The sequence below is a fragment of the Ambystoma mexicanum genome, chromosome 14 (genome assembly GCF_040938575.1).
Source record: "Ambystoma mexicanum isolate Mex_15411 chromosome 14, UKY_AmexF1_1, whole genome shotgun sequence".
NCBI lineage: Eukaryota > Metazoa > Chordata > Amphibia > Caudata > Ambystomatidae > Ambystoma > Ambystoma mexicanum.
The window spans coordinates 167,422,821-167,442,667 of record NC_090940.1 but is presented as its reverse complement, the minus strand read 5'-3'; the positions used below and the strand labels follow the sequence as shown (position 1 = coordinate 167,442,667).

Sequence of the window (19,847 nt, the reverse complement as noted above, 5' to 3'; positions counted from 1 at the left end):
GCACAAAGGAGTGCTTCAGAGCAGTTGGGAAAACTCCAGTGGAAAAGGAGAGATTGCAGAGGTCAGCCAAGGCTGGGGTGAGGAAGTCAATGTTGTCCTTAATGGTTTTGGAGGGGCAGGGGTCCACCTGTTTGGATGAAGCCTTCATAGACTGGACTTGTCTGGCAACCTCATCGGGTGAGACAGGTGAGAGAGAAGAAAGGGAAAGTGGAGGGGGGCCAAGGGAGGCTCCGGTGTTGGTGTATGCTGTGGTATGGAAGGGAGGGAGGAAAGGATGTCTTGGGTTTTTGTGATGAAGTGTGCAGCCAGGGCCGAGCAAAGGTCCTGGATGGGTGTGACAGAAGAAGAGGCTGCTGCAGGATTGGCCAGTTGCTTACAGACTTTGAAAAGTTCGGCCATGTTGCTTGATGCTGCATAGATGCAGGCTTGAATAAAGGCTCTTTTTTTTTTAGTGGATGCATAGTCGATATTGCCTTTGAAGGAGGCGGCAGGCCAGTTTGTCAGATGGTTCGCCCGACTAATTCCATTTCTGCTCAGCTGCACTACATTTGCGTTTAAGGGCAGCCAGATCAGAGTCGTACCAAGAGTTGCACTTTTTGGAAGGCTTCAGTCGGACCCTCATGACAGGGGCAAGAGTATCAAGAGTGTTAAAAATAAAGAGATTGAGGTTAGCGAGGGCTGTGTCAACGTGTGAGTCAGCCGCAGGAATGGGCGGAGGAGAGTAGGTGGAGGCAAAGCAGCCACTGTCACTTTTTTTATGGGTCTGGTGACTTTGAAGCCGAGTGGCCGTGCTCGATGTGCTCCTGCAAGAGGAGAGGGAAGCTTCAGGTGTGTTGAGAGAAGAGAGTGGTCAGTCCAAGAGAGATAGAGAGGTAGAGAAAGGGATGTCAGTAGAGATGAGAGCATCCAAAGTGTGGCGTGCAGTGTGCATGGAGCCAGAGGGTAGGATAGAGAGGGAGAGAAAGACTTGCATAGGTTGCGGAAAGGTCCTGAGGAGTCAGGAGAGTCCAGATGGATGTTAACATCACCCATCAGGAGGAGTTGAGAAGAGGGGGAAAGTAGAGAGGAGGCCAGGTCAGCCCATTCCGAGAGTGGACTGTCCTGGTGGTCAATAGAAGGTGGCCATAAGGAGAGAGGATTTAGGAGAGAGAGAGAGAGAGAGAGAGAAAGAGTTTGAAACTAGGCACTCGAAGAAGGATTAGGCCTGAGTAGGGAAGATGGTGTTACGCTCACCTGGTATCCACGGGGACACCACCCAGCCAGTTGGTCGCTGGTATCCTCTCAATGATTCCCTGGGATGATTCTCGTGGAAGTTCAGCCTGGAAATACTGGAGGACTGTGTTTAGGACTGGCCGACCAAGGTAACTTTTTCCCCCCACCTCCCGTGTGACTTCAGCCCCACTGGGCCCTCTTCTCACCTTATTGTAGAAGTTGGCATGCTCTCCGTCCTGCTTTCTGGGCAGGGGCGCGTTGACTTTCGTGGGCGTGTGCGGTCCAGTTACTTCACTGACAGCGGCCCAAGTAATGTCTTTCAGGTAGGTCTTATTGCTGTTTATGAGTTGTTCTTCTTGCATGCCTTTCTCTGTTTGATAATGTCTCTTTTATCTCCTTTAGGTGTGCGGAGCGTCCGCGTGGCAAACTGGCTAGCTGGGCCTCGCCGGCTAACGATGGGGCACAATAAGCGCTATGATGCAGTAAGTTAGCGCTTTCCGCAGTGCAGCAATATCTTGTCTTTGTTGACCTGTGTTTCTCCTTTTGTCGGAGGTCGCGGTGTGCTCCCAGCACGTGTGGGTTTCCGGAGCGATGCCGGCCGAAAGGCGATCAGCCAGGTAAGTCTTTTAAGCAATTCGTGGTTGAAATGTCTCTGATACCTCCTCTAATGATGTCTTTTCTTCCTTTTTCAGGTCCTTTGGTCCAGGCGAAGCGCAGATCCAAAAGAGCTACCCAGGAGTTGCGAGCAGTGAAGGATGGAGATCACAGGTAAGATGCTGCTGCTAACAATGTTATTTTGTCTTTCTGCAGGTTCTGGTTTCCCAGGCTCGTGAGTAAGCTGGACACAGTGAGCGTCACGTTTCTAGCTGCAAAGTAACGCGAAGCGTGTTGTCTTGTTCGGGTGTGGTTTAAATAGCCTCTGCAAAGTAGTCCAGGTAAAGTAGTCCCTAAGCCACCACACCCGAAACATTATACCGCATAGCTTGGTTCTCAGGAATCATGCTATGTGGATGCCTCCATGTTGGATAAAAGCCTAAATAAAGTAGTTCCCTGAGCAGACGTCTTTCACTGTGCATGAGCCTGGCACCAAAGGCGCCAGGACTGGCCCCAAGAGGGTCTGGGGCGTGGATGCCAGGCCTTATTTGAGATCTGAGTCCTGATTTCACCTGGCCAATGAGCTTGCCAGTGGGGATCAGGGCTGAGGGTCATGACAGCGCTCCCCCCCAAGGCCCCTCCCACGGTGTTTCTCCTGTCTGGTCCAGGTTTAGTTGGGAAGTTCCGATGAAACTTTCTGATCAGACGTGGTGCATGGATGTTCTCACTGGGCTCCCAGGATCTATCTTGGGGTCCAAATCCCTTCCAGTCGACGAGATAATATAACTTGGCTCTAGAGTATTTAGAGTCCAGGATGCCTTTGACTTCGAATTCACATTCTCCATCGATAAGTATGGGTTTTGGTGGTGTCTCAATTTGTGTACTGGGTTGAATTGGTTTTAAGAGGCATACATGAAATACCGGATGGATTTGTAGATCAGGTGGTAAATCCAATTTGACGGCTGTCGGGTTGATAATTGCCTTGATGGTATAGGGTCCTAAGTATCGTGGATGGAAGGTCCGGGTCCCTTTAATGGGTACAAAGTTGGCAGCTAACCAAACCTTATCTCCCACTTGATAGTCTGTAGCCTTTTTCCGATGTTGGTCGGCGAAATGCTTTTGCTTTTCCTTAGCATGAATGAGATGTTCCTTCGCCTTTCTGAAAGCCTGAGTGATGGTTGTGTGGAGAGTCTTTACTGCAGGCCTTTCCAAGGTGGCTGGAAGGTCGAGTTCCGAGGTACGTGGATGCCTGCCATACAGGGTGTAAAAAGGTGTTTGTCCTGTGCTAGAATGTACGGAATTGTTGTACGCATACTCGGCTATCCAAAGTAGGTCTTTCCAATCTCTTAATTCATGGTGCAGCATGCACCATAAATACTGCTCGAGGGTCTGATTGGTCCTCTCGGTTTGGCCGTCCATTTGGGGATGGTGACTGGTAGATAACCGGACGTCAGTCTGCGCCATTGCACAAAATTTTCTCCAAAAGTTGGATACAAACTGGCTGCCTCGATCAGAGACCAGAACGGATGGGAAGCCATGTAGCTTAACAATGTCCTCCAGAAACACTTTTGTTAAGGTGGATGCGTCTGGGAGGCCTTTGAGAGGAATAAAGTGTGCCATCTTAGAGAATAAGTCCACGACTACAAGAATGGTGTTAAACCCTTGACTGGGAGGCAGATCAGTGATGGAGTCAAGGGAAAGAGTGTGCCATGGAGCGGGAGGAATGTTCAATGGTTGTAAGAGACCCGATGGTTTTTGTTTTTGTGATTTATTTTGTGTGCAGACACCCCAAGACTGAATATACTGGACGACGTCCTTTCGCCAGGTAGGCCACCAAAAGTTCTGTTTCACTTTAGCTAAGGTTTTGGCGATCCCAGGGTGTCCTTCGATCAGAGAGTCATGGTACTCTGAAATAATATGTTGTTGTAATTACTTCTTGGGAACATATAGCCTGTCTCTAAAGAAGGGCAATTGATCCTTGATGCAATATTGTTCTCCTTGAGTTTGCCATGCGAGGAAGGCATCAGAATCCATTGCCTGTCGAATTTCGTTTCGTAATTCTGCTTGTGTTAAGGCTATCGTGATACCCAAGAGTTTGTCTTCAGGTATGATGGGTACCGGGTCTGGGGTGGTATATACCATTTCATTGATGCCCATACGAGATAAGGCATCAGCCTTTCCATTCTTGACCCCTGGTCGAAATGTGATTACATAGTCACATTCGGCAAAGAAAAAGGCCTACCACAATTGGCGCAAGGACTGGGCCTTAGCTGTTTTGAGATATTGCAGGTTTCATTGGTCTGTGATGACTGTAATGGTGTGTCTAGCCCCCAGAAGATAGTGTCGCCATGCTTTGAAAGCGGATTTGATGGCCAGGAGTTCTTTGTCCGTGATGGCGTAATTCATCTCCGGAGGTGAGAACTTTTTTGACCAAAAGTCCACAGGATGCAGGTGGCCAGTTTCTGGGTCCCTCTGTGAAAGGACAGCTCCCATTGCCATACTGGAAGCATCAGTTTCCACGACATGAGGGAGGTCTGGACGAGGATGTCGCACGATTGGGGCAGAGGTAAATCTTCGTTTCAGTTCCTGGAAGGCTTTTTCCGCTTCTTCGGTCCAAGCAAACTTTTAATTGTTTTTTCGTAGCAGTACAGTGATCAGGTGCACAACCTGAAAGAAGTATGGGAGAAACCGGCGGTAGAAGTTTGCACAGCCCAGCATGCTCTGTATCCCTTTCAGAGACGTTGGTGATGGCCATTTTAGAATGGCGTCTACTTTGTGTACGTCCATTCTGATGCCTCCTGCCGTAAGGATGAAACCAAGAAACTCTACTTCGGTGAAATGAAAAAAGCATTTCTCGAGCTTTGCATATAAACGATGTTGATGGAGCTTGGTGAGGACTGAACGAACGTGCCTGATATGATCTTGTTTCGAGGCTGAGTACACTAAGATATCGTCTATGTACACTAAGGCGCAAACATCAATCAATTCTCTCAAGACGTCATTCATGAAATATTGAAACGCTGCGGGAGCGTTGCACAACCCGAAAGGCATGACTTGATATTCGTACAAGCCATATTTGGTACGGAAAGCGGTTTTCCACTCATCTCCGCTTCTGATCGGACCTGGTGGTACGCACCTCGAAGGTCCAATTTGGTATAAATCTGGGCATCTATGACTTGGTCCAGCATTTCAGGGATAAGTGGCAAAGGGTAGCGGATCTTCATTGTGATCTGGTTTATTGCGCGGTAATCAATACAGGTTCTCAAGTCCTCTTCTTTTTTCGGTACGAAGAACAAAGGACTGGCTGCCGGGGACTTTGATGGGCGGATAAATCCGTTTGAAAGGTACTGGTCTAAATAGGAGTTTAAATGAAGGTTTTCTGGTTCGGTGAGAGCGCAGATCCTGCCGCAAGGGATTTGTGCACCAGGAACAAAGTCAATCTGACAGTCATATGACCTGTGTGGCAGCATGTGCTAGCCTGGTCCTTTTGGAATACGCCCTGAAAATGGTGGTATTCATGTGGCAAGGTATTAATTACTCCTAGGGCAGATACTGCTGTTTTGGGAGTCCTGGAGATACAGAAATCGGGTTCCAGCTTTGGATAATAGCAAGCCGGAGAGCAATCGCTGGGGACGTTTAATTTCCGTGCCCGCCAGTCTATCAAAGGGTTGTGAGCAACTAACCATGGCATCCCTAGTATAAACCGGAACTGAGGTGCCTTAATGAGATCAAATGAAATACACTCCCGATGTCCATCCTGGCACAGCAGGGTTACTCCAGCTGTGCACTGGGTTACTGGTCCGGAGGCGATTTCTGTCCCATCCACGGTAGTTACCTTGTCCCTGGTTGACTTGGAACATAAAGCAAGTCCCATCTCTGCTGCCAGCTCTTGATCAATATAATTGCCAACTGCTCCGCTATCGATGTACGCTTCTATGGCAGGCATCTTTGATGACCGTTGGTGGTTTATTAAGATCACTGGTATTGAAAATTGTGAGATCAGTGGCTCTTTCTCCTCACTCGACAAATTGACCTCTATGGTTGCCGAGCTTGGTAGTTTTCTGATTCCTTAACTTCCTCCTTTTCTGTAGCCCCGACTGTCCTCCTTGGGGGTTTTACTGGGCAGTCCTTCAGGAAATGTCCTGGTTTTCCACAATACAAAGTTGTTGCTGTCTTCTTTTATCCCGCTCTTTCTTTGTTAATGGAGGTCGTATCCCTCCGATCTGCATGGGTTCTACAGCATTTTCTGGCACCCGTGGTGCATTGTCCCTTAATCGAACGTAAACCATGCGAGAGTCTTTTTTGGACCGGTCTGCTTTTCGGTCCTGCAACCGGTGGTCTAGCTGCACAGCCAGATTTATGAATTTGGTACAGTCTCTGGGGGGATCAACTACCTGGGCTAAGATGTCCTTTAATTCGCCTCGCAAGCCTCGATGGAATAACGTGGTTCTTTTGTTTTCTGGCCACCTGTCTTAGGCAACCAGTCTATTAAAAGTAGCAATGTACGTCAACAAGTCCTGATTCCCCTGCCGGAGAGATAAGAGTTTGTTGTCAACTGCTTATTCCTGGGTATGGCGCGCATAAAGTTTTTCCATTTCCCTCTGGAACCCCCCATAGTCCTGTAACAGTGGATCATCATGGGTTACCAACAGCACCGACCAATCCGCTGCGCTTCCACTCAAATATGATGAGACAAAAGCTACCCGAGCTTGGTCATTTGGAAATGCTCCAGTGCGACAAAGGAAATGAAGGCGATACTGATTTATAAATGCTGCATACTTCCGTGACTCGCCTGAAAACCGTTCTGGTGGTGCCAGGGGAACTGTTCCAGGTAACGTGATCTGTACTGCAGTAGGGGTAACAGATGAGGAAGTGGGATTTCGCATCGATGGATTTCCCCCAGAGAGAGGAGTCTGTCCTGCCTGTGATTGCAAGAACTGTCTACCGATCTCGGTGCGATCTTTGGTTACTATTAGGTCTCTTCGGAGTGCATTAGTCTCTTGTCGGGCAGAATGAACCTCTGCACGAAGTTCCCCCAACAATTGGGCCAATTGCTCAATTTCCGATGTCTCCATGGCGCCCAGGTGGATTAGTTATGGTCGTCTTCGCGTTCTGTTACGTTCACCTGGTATCCACGGGGACGCCACCCAGCCAGTTGGTCGCTGGTATCCTCTTGATGATTCTCGTGGAAGTTCTGCCTGGAAATACAGGAGGACTGTGTTTAGGACTGGCCGACCAAGGTAAGGTAAGTTTTCCCCCCACCTCCCGTGTGACTTCAGCTCCTCTGGGCCCTCTTCTCACCTTATTGTAGAAGTTGACGTGCTCTCCATTCTGCTTTCTGGGCAGGGGCGCGTTGACTTTCGTGGGCGTGTGCGGTCTAGTTACTTCCCTGACAGCGGCCCAAGTAATGTCTTTCAGGTAGGTCTTATTGCTGTTTATAAATTGTTATTCTTGCATGCCTTTCTCTGTTTGATAATGTTTCTTTTATCTCCTTTAGGTGTGCGGAGCGTCCGCGTGGCAAACTGGCTAGCTGGGCCTCACCGGCCAACGATGGTGCACAATAAGCGATATGATGCGGTAACTTAGCGCTTTGCGCAGTGCAGCAATGTCTTGTCTTCGTTGACCTGTGTTTCTCCTTTTTTCGTAGGTCGCGGTGTGCTCCCAGCGTGTGTGGGTTTCCGGAGCGCTGCCGGCGAAAGGTGATCAGCCAGGTAAGTCTTTTAAGCAATTTGTGGTTGAAATGTCTCTGATACCTCCTCTAATGATTGTCTTTTCTTCCTTTTTCAGGTCATTTGGTCCGGGCGAAGCACAGATCCAATGGAGCTAGCCAGGAGCTGCGAGCAGTGAAGGATGGAGATCGCAGGTAAAATGCTGCTGCTAACAATGTTCTTTTGTCTTTCTGCAGGTTCTGGTTTCCCAGGCTTGTGAGTAAGCTCGACACGGTGAGCGTCACATTGCTAGCTGCAAAGTAACGCGGAGCGTGTTGTATTGTTCGGGTGTGGTTTAAATAGCCTTTGCAAAGTAGTCCAGGTGAAGTAGTCCCTAGGCCACCACACCCGAAACACTATACCACATATCTTGGTTCTCAGGAATCAAGCTATGTGGATGCCTCCATGTTGGATAAAAGCCTAAATAAAGTAGTTCCCTGAGCAAACGTCTTTCACTGTGCATGATCCTGGTGCCAAAGGCGCCAGGACTGGCCCCAAGAGGGCCTGAGGCGTGGATACCAGGCCTTATTTGAGATCGGAGTCCTGATTTCACCTGGCCAATGAGCTTGCCAGTGGGGATCAGGGCTGAGGGTCGTGACAGATGGACACAGGTATCTATTCTGGGAAGATAAGTGCCACTCTTCCACCTGTCTTCTTAGGCCTAGGTGCAGATTGGATTTTGTAGCCTTCAGGGAGGAGTGTTTCAAAGCTTGTGACAGAGCTATCCTTGAACCATGTCTCTGTGATAGCGAGCACATCAAGATCCATGAGTTCGAGGAGGTTGCAGATGTCAGACGAGTGTTTGACAGCAGAGCAAGTGTTGAGTGTGGCAATGTGGAGCAGCTTACTATCTTTGAAGGTCTTCCTCTGGTGGGCGCAGGGGACAGTAGTCCCCTCCAAGGGTGGCAAGAATGCCAGGTGGATAGTGGAGGATGGTGAAGGAGCCAAGGCCGACAAGGCAGCCGGGACCGTACGGCAACACAAAGGGAACCTGTGTAGAGGAGGAGGGGGCACTGTGGGCATGGGGGCCTGTGCATAGGAGGATATAGGCACAGAAGGCAAGGGGGCCTGTACAAAGGAGGAAGTAAACACAGAAGGCAAGGGAGCCTGGCCGGAGGGAGAGGAGGTTAGAGAGGTGAGGGAGGAGTCTGTCAAAGAGAAGAAGTTTGGGTGAGGACCCTGAACCATGATGGTTCCATTGAAATAGACATTAATGATGACTCTGGAGATGGCAAAGTGGTCAAGGAGAACCTCCCAGTGAGTGCCACCATTAATGGGAGAAGAGGCGATAGGAGAGAGAAAGCCGACCATGTAGCGAGTCCATATGTCAGGTGCATTCACTGAGAAAAGGATGTCAGTGAGAGTCTCTCTGGCGGAAGCCGTGACATGTGTCTGCAATAGGAAGGCCTGGGTTGGAGCCCAATATGTCCTTAAGTTTCTTCCAGCCGGATTTAGTGATAGGAGAGGGATAGGTGATAGCGAAGCAGTTAGAGAAGATAGGAGAGATAGAAAGCGACATAGTTGGCTACAGTGGTGGGGAGGGCACTTACCAGTCTGCAGAAGAAATGCACATGGAGGGAGGGTGTCGGGTGGGAGGCGCAAGGTGAGGGGAGGGAAACGGGGTAGTGCGCACAGCTAATGAAGACACCAAGCAGCCACTAGGCACAGCTAGATTCGATTTTAGCAGGACAAATTAAAACACAAGGCGGCCACTAGGCACAGCTAAGTTTGCCTTTAGCAAGACAAATGAAAGCACAATGCAGCCAATAGGCACAGCTAAGTTTGACTTTTGCAGGGCAAATGAAAACACAATGCACCAACTAGGCAAAGCTAAGTTTCACTTTTTGCAGGACAAATCAAAACACAAAGCAGCCACTGGGCACAACTAAATTCAACTTTAGCAGGACAAAATGAAATAATGCTAATAATAAATTATATAGCACTAAATGTTACAGCATTTATGTTTTGTATCCCTATTACCCCACTCAATGGTATATATGGTATTATATAAGGTAATTTACAGACCATACACACGAGAAAGAGAAATACCACCTGGGATGTCAGCTAAACCCACAAATCCTGCTGATCACAGGGACCCAGCAAGGCTGTAACAGTGAAGAGAGGATAACTTACTACATCAGACTCCTGACAGCACAGAAGTTGTAATAGAGTTCAGAGGATAGTGAGGAAAGCACAGGCATTCACACAGGGGCTGGACAGAACAGCATATCGCACCTGTGACCCAACAATCAATATGGAACAAGAGAGAAGTGCAAGGGAAAACCAGGAGCAGCCTCCAAGAGGAAGTCAAGGAGCAGGGAAAACGAAATTACAAGCCCAAAACCATCCCTTCCCCACTGAGGGAAGGAAGAGAAAAGGGTAGAACAATTGGAATTCTCTCAAAGAGGGGTGTCTCAAGGATCAAGATTACAGTGCAGAACAGAGCAAGGTCAATGAAATATAGAACACAGACAAAGCGGGCTGCACAGGAACAGGAAAGCACTGGAAATGGATAACTGCAAACAGGAAGCAAGAAAAGGAATCCAAGAATCAGAAAAACTAATAAGCAAACTAAATTCGAAATCCAGTGGTCCATGAACAAGAAACAAGGAACTAGAAACTAAGAATAAAATAACAGGTACAAGGGACCGGCTACAAACAGGAACACTGCAACAAGGACCAGCGCTGGACTGAAGCAAACCAACGCTTTTAAAGCGAACAATCACATGCACCAGTGTTGTTTGCTAGCACCTGCCAACCACAAGTTTTCTTTATCTTCCATTTGATATTAATAGGGTGATGATGAAGCAGTGTGCAAGGAATTCTGGGAAGCATAGACCTCTGAATAAAGAAGCACACTGGCTGCCAACAACAAGAAGGGAAGTGGAATGGAAAAATATGGTTTTAGAGTGCCAGAATCACCATAGTACTGTGTTGTAAGGCGTGGACGCAAAGCCCAATAGGGAATGAACCCCAAATCATGCCCCCCAAGTGACAGGAATGAGACAGAAAGGAGCGAATCGGGAAACTCGGGTCATCCAAGATCAAAGCAATTCGCACTGCTTCCCTCATCCCCCACCATCATGCTTCATAAAAGTAAATAGTGTTCTGCTTCTCAGTAGCTTGAATGGGATTTTACAAGCAGTGGGATGGAAAGTATAAGACCTTCTGATGCAGGTCTTATATTGACCATTGGAGCACTAACGAATACGCGCCCCCAGAGCCACTTAGCTCGAGTCAAGGATCCGTCAAGGCAATTTAGGTGTGTATCCAGTGCAGAGTGCTAGTTATTTACATGGGTATTCATTTAGTGTCTTCCTATTTCCAGGCCTGTGCAGTTCACAAAATGGAGGCCCACCCAAGTAAGACAGAAATGCTCAGCAAAGTTAAACCTAAAATAGATAGAAAGAGTTTTTGTTTGAGCAATTGGAAGTAGATTACACGTTAATGGCGAGGAATATCATTACTTTTGTAAAATGCGATGCCCATTTTAATGGTAAATTAAGAGCACTTTATATCAGGGAAATCAGTCACATGCACTTTAATAATCAGGTAATTTCTACATTATTTGCTGCATGTGCATTTATCTCATTAGTTAAAAAAAAAAAAAGGGGGTAGAGCCAACATGCATTACCCAATCTGGTACAACCAGTTCTTAAACTCCATCCTGTCCTCACAAAGTAGTAGTATTTCTGTAAAAACCTGGGTGTTCCCTTTAATGGCGTGACCTTACCCACCTGGCTCCAAGCCAGTGTCTTCACTGAAAGGCATATGTCACCGCCCCTTTATGATTCCATTTGCTTTCGCAAGCATCCACTGTCCAGTCCATGCCAAGAGAGGAAGACAGGCAAACGCACCTTTTGCTTTGGCTTAAGGTGCAGTCGAGTTGCCTGGGTAACCTCCTGGGGCACGGTCTATTTCCTCATTTTATACAACCGTATCAATAAAATAAAACACAAAAATAATAATTTACAGGTAGGTGACCTGTTTCCAGGGAAATCAGGGTGCACGTTATTCCAGTTTCCTTGTGTAGTCAACCATGTTTGATATCGCTCATATCTGAAGGGGACGTGTTCAAGCACTGGGCCAAGATTGCGTTCAGGCCGCGTACATTACCATGTGGCTGACGTTGCGTCGCTGTGCACCGCAGAAGCAAAATCTCTTGCTTGTAACCTCCCTGATAAGTCAAGGAGTCCAGAGCACACTAATAAGTAGGATTTTGATAAGTAGGTCTAGCAATTTCATGTTAAAAAAAAAAAGAAAATCACGACTTTTTGGTTCCCTAGTTGTGTGCTCCTTCTGGCATTGGTTTAGCCCTGGTGTTAAGGCTGGAGGAGGCCCCTCAAAGGTCTTCGCCCAGCGGTTATGAGGCGTGCACCCTGGGCCACGCTTTATTAATGGTCCAAATACAGTCACAGGGAAGAGTCCTGAAAGCCACGACGAGGAGGAGGTGAGGGGAGCACTTATAATGTGTTTTTAGGATTTGTGGGGCGTAAAACACTGTCAGCCTCATTTTGAATGTGGCAGCGCGTAGAATGAAGGCGTAGAAATGCGTTTACGCCTCCTAAAGTGCCGCCTCGTTCTGCAGCCCTGACAAGACGAAGAGGGCGTGAAGCGGACATTGCCACTATGCTCAGCCCCCAATCTCATGAGTGCGTTTCATTGAACACCTGATGGGATTTTCAAGCAGGCGTACAATTCCTACGGAATCCACCCCGGTGTTGTACCCCTAGGAGCCCATTGTAAATGCCGCCTACAAAGGACATTTGCAAGCAGCGTTTACATTTCCGCGAGGCGGAAAGAATAGAAGCCAGTTTGCCTCGTTTTTACATTTTCCTTGTCCACTCCGCCCTGTGGGCATTTAAAATTGCATGCAGGGGTCCTGACTTCACATAAGTGCTAACACTGGTGGTGTCCCCCAAATACAATTTACAGCTTTTTAAAAAAAATGAGGGTGCTCATAAAGCCTTATTGAGGTTGCAGAAGTACAGACTGGGGGTACTTTTAAATAAAAAGCTCATTGCATGCAGGTGACGACCAACATTACATAACTTACGTGCTGTGGGCTCCCATACATGCAAGTTCAAATGTTCACAAGGCAGAGGGGGAAAGGAACAGTACAAGCTTGTACTCTTTCACTTTCCTCTCCATTTTATGAAAAAGTAACTGCTGCCTGCAAATGACACTTTGTAGACAGGGTTCACTAATGGATTCTTATGGAATCCGCCTGTTCTTTAGCAGGTGCTAAACCGAGGCGGATTGCATAGCAATCCATTCCTTTCACTCCTGCATAAAAATGTCATGCAGGCATGAAACGAAACGCGCTGGAGCCTGAATGCATGGCGGAAATCTTATCTCTGCTCCTTACCGCTCCTCTACCTTGTCACGGCATCAAAATGGAGCAGGGGGGCATTACACCTTTGCCTCACACGCGGATTTAAAAAGAGGCGGACTCTGCGTCACTTGCATGCAAATGACACACAGCTTCATTTTACCCTAGATCAGTTTATGCAGCTCAATGGCACTTTGTGGGGTAGGTGAAGACTGCATATGGGATAACTGCTCCAGAGGAATGACGGTACAACCAAAGTCGTCATTGTTCGAGCTTCATCTGTCGCAGTATTTCTTCAAACATGGCCATCTCCACTAACCTTTCTTGCAATTTATCCTGCCACAGTAAGCTAAAATAATAATTAGTTTTTATATAGCGCTACAAACCCGCAGGTATCTAAGTGCTGCAATAACAGTTGTTATTATTATCCCACTGCGTGGTACTCAATTTATCGACCTCGGAAGGATGAACGGCTGAGTTGGTCCTGCCAGGATTCAAACCTGCGTCAGCAGGCTATGCAGGGATGTCAGAACGAGTGCTCAACTCGCTGTGCTATCTGCCCGGCCTCATTCACATAGCGGGCCAACTCGTTTTTTAAATCAGCCATTTTCCAGATGCACAAACTAAAATGTATTTTAGACTGCATTGCAAAGCAAGAGCAATCTGGAGTGGCCCTCTAGTTACTGAACCTCCTGCTGAACCTCCTTGTCAGATGACTTGAAGGACTTCAGATGGTCAAAATGCTGCAGTGAGATTTATTTTTGGTGCCCGTAGGAGAGATAATATTTGGGATCTTAGTGCATCCCTGCATTGACACCCCATCAAAGCTAGAATTGATTCCCATGTTTGATGCCAAAGAATGGAACTAGGGGAGGCGTGCGGGTCCAGGATTCACCCCCTTCTATATGAAGTAAACCCTGCACGAGGTAAATGGGTGATCCCCTAGGTTCTCCAGTTCAACTGTAGCTTTTGAGTTTAATTGGATCTGTTTCTGCCACATAACCTGAGTTCAAGGAACCTTTGCACCTTTCCCAGAGTGGTACTGCTAATCTTTTTTCTAAATGTGAATGACAAAATGAATAGTCTAACCCTACGACCAACGTTACTGGTGGTCACTGTAATAGAGGCGACACAAATCAGCAATAGGATCCTTGACTGGAAAACTAATTTAGCCAGACCGGCTTGTGAAGCACTGAATGTGGGCTCTGCATACTCATGAAATCCTGCATTTAGCAATGGTTGGACACGCATGGGTGTCAGGCAACCAGCACCGGAAATACCTGTGACCCATGGCCATCTATGATCCCGGATGCCAGCAAAAACACCCAGAGCACGCCCTTCCTGCTGGAGCGCCAGGAGCTCCGGGACAAGATGGCATACACCGCTAATGTGGGCGCTGTCTGCAGTTCCTGCGCTATCATGGCACAAATTGGTGACAGGAGCCTTAGATTCAAACATGAGGAACCAATCCCCATGCTTGACACATAAGAGGAAATGACTGAGTTCAGTTCTTCCATCACAGCTTGTGTAAGTATAAAAACTTCCATGGGGAAACTCTGAGTGTGAGAGTTAGCTTTTGGAGCTTGAGCGAGGGAGGAGTGGCACAACTATCGAGACAGCGAAGAAGTGGCAGAGCAGAATGAGGAGAAGGGTGAGTAGGAGGGAGTAAGGAAGAACAGAAGAAGTTGAATAGAACATTTAGGAGGCTGGGAGACTGAGGAAAAAGAAAACATGAAGGAGTTTGGACAGATCAGGAGGTGCTGGTGAAAAACCGGGTGGAGGAGGCAGAGGAGGCGGAGGAGGAGGAGGAGAGAGGGAGAGAGGGAGGGAGAGAGAGAGAGAGAGATAGAGAGATAGAGAGATAGAGGGAGGGACGCGCTGGTGAAGATGAGGAGGTAGAACAATGCAAGGAGTTGGAGGGGCATTTCAGGACAGTTGGGGAGTAGGAAGGAGGCATCATATGAGATCAAGAATTAAGTTAAAACAAGGTAGTTGAAGAGAAGATTTGAGAGGGAAGTGGGTTGAGGAGAAGGCAGTGCCAAATTTCCAGGAAACCCAGTTGGTAGGACATGTGCCGCTTCAGTGTTGGTGGAGACTGTAGCAAAGTCTGACAACAGCAGTGAGTGGGCCGAAGTTTGCTCTTCCTGGTCCCAGAGGAGACTGGATCAGCATTTTCAAGACCTAGAGGTCTGTTCCATTGGCCCCGCAAACCGAAGATGGTGGAACATACTACTTTAAACCAAAGGGAGGGACCCGGTACGTGGGGGACTATATCCGGGTGATGCAACGTATAAACACGACAGATGCCCTCACTAAAGGGTGTGGGCAAGGGAAGGCATAATGGCACAGTCCACTGGTACATATACATGCCCTATAATGCGAGAAAGTATACAAATTGAAATGTATTAATGTTTCGTAGGAAAAACAATACTTCTTTAAAAAGTAAGGCTAAAATGATAACCATGTTAAATCATAAAAACAATCTGAAAAATGAATATCCAACACCACACCCGGTGACAAGGTGCTAAACCATATACTTGTCAAAAACCAACCATTTGCTGAAAAGTCTCTTGCATGGGGCAATGTATCCATCAGCAAATGTGTACCCGCTCCTGCAACAAGCAAGGGCAGTATACCCAACATATATTGTTAAACTGCTCTATAGATGACCCAACATATTTCTGTTCTTCTCATTGAGAACATTCCTGAGGGGTATGATCATTAGTAACATCCATTAGTGATATCAATCCTTGAGACTTGGTGGGGTCTGTGGGGTGTTCGGCAGCCGTGGCCTGACTCGCCTTCCAGGCGCACTCACGTGAATTGGCCGGATGGGGCAGTCGTCCAGCTCACAAAAATGTCTGAACTGCCCACCGTGTGGTTCCTGAGAGCTGAAGAGAAAGCATCTTGAATATTAACAGAGAAAATAAGCAAGAGTTGCTTTTTTCACGCCTGAGCCATTTTACGTCCTTCACTTTTCCTTCCAACAACACCTTAGGATAATAATGACCTGTGGGCATGAGTACAACTGTGCATCATCCTCCTTTGGTTATGAGATGTGCATGGCATTGAAGGCTGAATAAGTGTATGGATGGGCAGGGCAAAGAAGTCTGAATATATTAATATTGTTCACGAGGAATTTCCTTCTAGCGTCATACTGTGTGATTGCGTAAGGAAAACGAGTTAGCCTACACAAGCTCATATATAATAAGTAAAGACATATGTTAAGACATGTATTGGTGACTTAACTACTTGTGTGGCTGCAGTTCACCAGATTTATATTGATTCAAAAACAAGCTCTTAGTGGTTAAAATGCATGCAGTGTTTTAGTTCCACGATTGTACCAAGTTATTTTGGGTTCTTATAAACTGTGCACATTGGGCATTGTTTCTTGCTGATTTAAGAAGTACAGAAATATGCACTCATGCCTCTCCTTGGCCATTCTTGTCTCACCCTGGGTTTAAGATGCTTGGTTTTCTGTGGCATGTGACCATATGCATGACATCTAATGAACTTAATTAACTAGAATGGCAGAAAAGTCCTGAAGAAGCCTGAGTACATGCGAAACATGGGCCAACTCTGATACTAACAATTGATCTTGATTAACTCAGCTACTGTTTTATACCATGCGTGACTGAAACGTCAATCTGGGCAAACCACCAGTCTGGAAAAAAACGTCCCCAACATATACTACCTGCCCATTGTCAATACATGTCGAACAAATGTGGAAATAAAATGTTGCAAACATTTTAAACCTCAAGGTTGTTTTTAATTCAATTTGTAATCAACTACTATCATGCTATGCAAATGAGTACGTGGAAAGACGAAACATGTTAACTTTAAGGTTGTTGTTCATTGCCCAAGCGCATCCTGCACCTCTCTGACCGCACACACAGCGGTGACATATTGAAAACCTTGTAGTATGTGCACGGCCTGCAATGGTTGATTAATCATTCTAACATTTTACATTGGCTGAATTATACAAGTGTGTACTTGCATATGCTGTGCTACTAATATTTTGTTGATGTTTTTCTGCTAAAGTGCCTTGTCATTTTCTTTTATGTTAGAATAAAAAGGAGCTAGAGGTGGAATTTTACCTAGAGAAAAGGTAAGCCCATATTGCAAATTAGAAGCTTCTCTAAGCCCAAATCATAACCTTTAATGCATATGCAGAAAAAAGTACTGATTCCATGTACGAATAATTTCCAGTAGATAATATGAACATCCATCAATGAAATGTGCAAAATGTATTGAATGAGCCATAATTCTTCAGTCATCGAAGGATGCAGTCTGCAGAATTATTAATGTTTTGTTAGTTATATTTACTTTTAGGTTTTGCTTACTGTTTCCATACTCGCATTGGCTTATTCCTGTTCCTTACATGATGGTACGGCCCAGAGATCTCCACCCTTTCACCGCAGCATCCGTTCTTCGCAACTCTGCCTGCCATCGACTTCCCTCTTACATTTCACCAGCCTCCCACCTTTCCTGTGCTGACCCCCCCTGAACACACCTACTCTTTCCCACCTTGCCCTCTCTTCTGGCCCATCTCTTGATTGTCCCTCTTCAGTTTCCAATGTCTACTGCTTGCCTCATTGACATCTTTCATGCCCACTTGCCAGCTCTTCTTCCATGATCAGTACCCTGGGACTGCTGAGTCTCTCATAGTGCTGCACCTTGGTACTGATAGCTATAGGCCCCTAGCTGGGGGCGTTACCTGCTTCACTTGGGCCTGTTGCCAGGGTCCCAAGCCATTACTGGCCGGTAAATAACCCTGCTTTGGTGCTTATTGTTTAAATATTTCACTTCCATACTATTGGACTCCAAATGTACTCTGGTATAATTTACAACATCTCACATGTGACACGCACATGGCCGTTAACTTGTATCAAGAAACAAACATTGGCAATGCCAACAGGTTTGGCTTTAGTGTTGATAGGAGGAAGGTATTTACCAATCATTTCCATATGGTACTAAACAAAACTGAGAGCTGGGGTGCCCTTGTAGGACAAGCAGATGGGCACTTATATGTCAATTGTATCAACAAACAGTGGAACATATGCTGCTAAATAGTTATACTTTAGATGCTTTAATAATGCAATATTTGTGAAGTATTAAACTCCAGGTCTGGACCCCACCTGATCCCGATCTCTTAATTTTATGTACAAGAATTCAATGTGCAAAGAAAAGAACACACTCCTTGATACTTTGCAACAAAAAAAAAATTCTATTCAAACACCGGTAAATATGGAACTATAAAGGCTAAAAGCTTAATATAATGACTGCATCAAAGAGTGAGCAAATCACCAAGATACAATCTTATTTCAAACAAAACATCTCATTTGATGTTGATGAGTGAATAAGCAATATACAGAATATGCCCGGTGGGGGCTAAAGTTTCTTAAGACAAATAAACAGACCCCACCAAGGTTTGAGAACAAAGAAGTGTGAATTAGGTTGTAAACAGAAACCCAGTGTAAAGAGAAACTCCGCAACTGTAGAGTTGGTCACGTATTGTAAAAAAGACAAAGTGTAATAGAGGACAGATTACAACAAGCTTTGCCAATCTGATAAAACAAATAATAAATGAATACATGATAAGTGGAACTTGAGCTATGCAACCACATTTAGTGACAAAGAAACTGCATATTTCTCAAATGCAGAATAAGTGATTGCAATTCTCAAAGTTCCAAAGAGCTGATCAAGTGGGAATTAAACGAAGCCAATTTTTCAATCCCACTTGGACAAACACATTTATAGCAAACCAAATTGGGTGGGAAGCAATTGCAGATTCTTTACTGCTATTTTGTCTTTCATGCATTTATTAATGAATAAAAGATATGATTCTCTTTTTCCAAATGATGACTTCTTAATGTGAGTCAAAGCCAAGTCTCTTGTTCGTGCAAAGACAAGAAACAACTCCAATGATGCAGAGTTCATAATAGTTGTGTTAATGAATGAGAAGACCTCATTGGTGCTAACTGGCCATTAATGGTAGCAGATAGGATACGGTTCCTGCAACTGGCGATCTAATAGCAGTGCTTGGCAAATGCCTATCCACTACCTAGGCACAAGCCAAAACTGGAGGCTTTGCCAATGCTTGTTTTTAACAGGACTTCAGTGAAGGACACACATGCTGCTTGTAAATCAAGTAGCTGAAGGCAGACCTGGTTAAGACCTATTTATTACACAAGTGGTCAGTTTAGCGCACCAAATAAACCATTCGATCTGAAAAGACTACTTTAAAATACAAAACTGGTAGGCACTTCCAATGCAAAGTTTGATTTTAAGGCTTGCTAAAGCTTACTCAAAGAGATCCCAGGAGGATGTGTTTTCCGAAGAGAGGGGCAGGAGTTGGTGGGAATGGCCATTGTAATTAGCATGGCCATGGGCAGTCAATAGGTGGGTAAATAACCAAACAACACTTACAAGCACTGTGACCCTCCTCATATGCCATTTCTCCCTAGCTATACTCCAATTTATTAGTTTCTGCTTATACGTGCTGCTAAAGAACCACGTTATAGCCATTTTGTAATGTTGTGTAACATATTTCCTATAAAGACAATGGGGGTCATAAATTTGATGGTGAGGTAAAAATGTGTGGGAAAAAAGTGCTGGCACTTTTACCACACCACCAAATTACAGGTTTGCCAGTGGGGATCACTGATTTACCCCCAGAGCTGGCGATAAATTGGCACTTTTTTGCTGTTGGGGTCCGGTCATACCAGAATTTCCTTCCATGGAATTCTATAGACCTCCATGGAATGGGGAAAAACCGCCGTAATACCGGGATATCCGGCACCGGTAACGGTTTGTCAGTTTGCTGTATCCCACCGGTATTCCTTGCCGGATAACGGCAAACTTGTAATGACCCCCAATGCCATGGAACTCTAAAACCTTCAAGATTTAAGTTTACTGTGCAGGCCCATCTGGATGCTGCTTGATGTTTTTTGCCATGAGCTGGTGAGTGCTGGGTGCAATGTACCATTATTCTTTCAGGA

General features: G+C 46.1%; 1 protein-coding gene across 1 annotated transcript in view; it reads left to right on the top strand.

Annotated features, from left to right (window-relative positions):
- PLA2G4F (phospholipase A2 group IVF) overlaps positions 1-19,847 on the top strand; it is a 403,704-nt gene that overhangs the window by 204,851 nt on the left and 179,006 nt on the right. Inside the window, exon 5 of the mRNA XM_069638816.1 lies at positions 16,914-16,954. Coding sequence (XP_069494917.1) covers positions 16,914-16,954 — 41 coding nt within the window. The remainder of the gene's footprint in view (positions 1-16,913; positions 16,955-19,847) is intronic.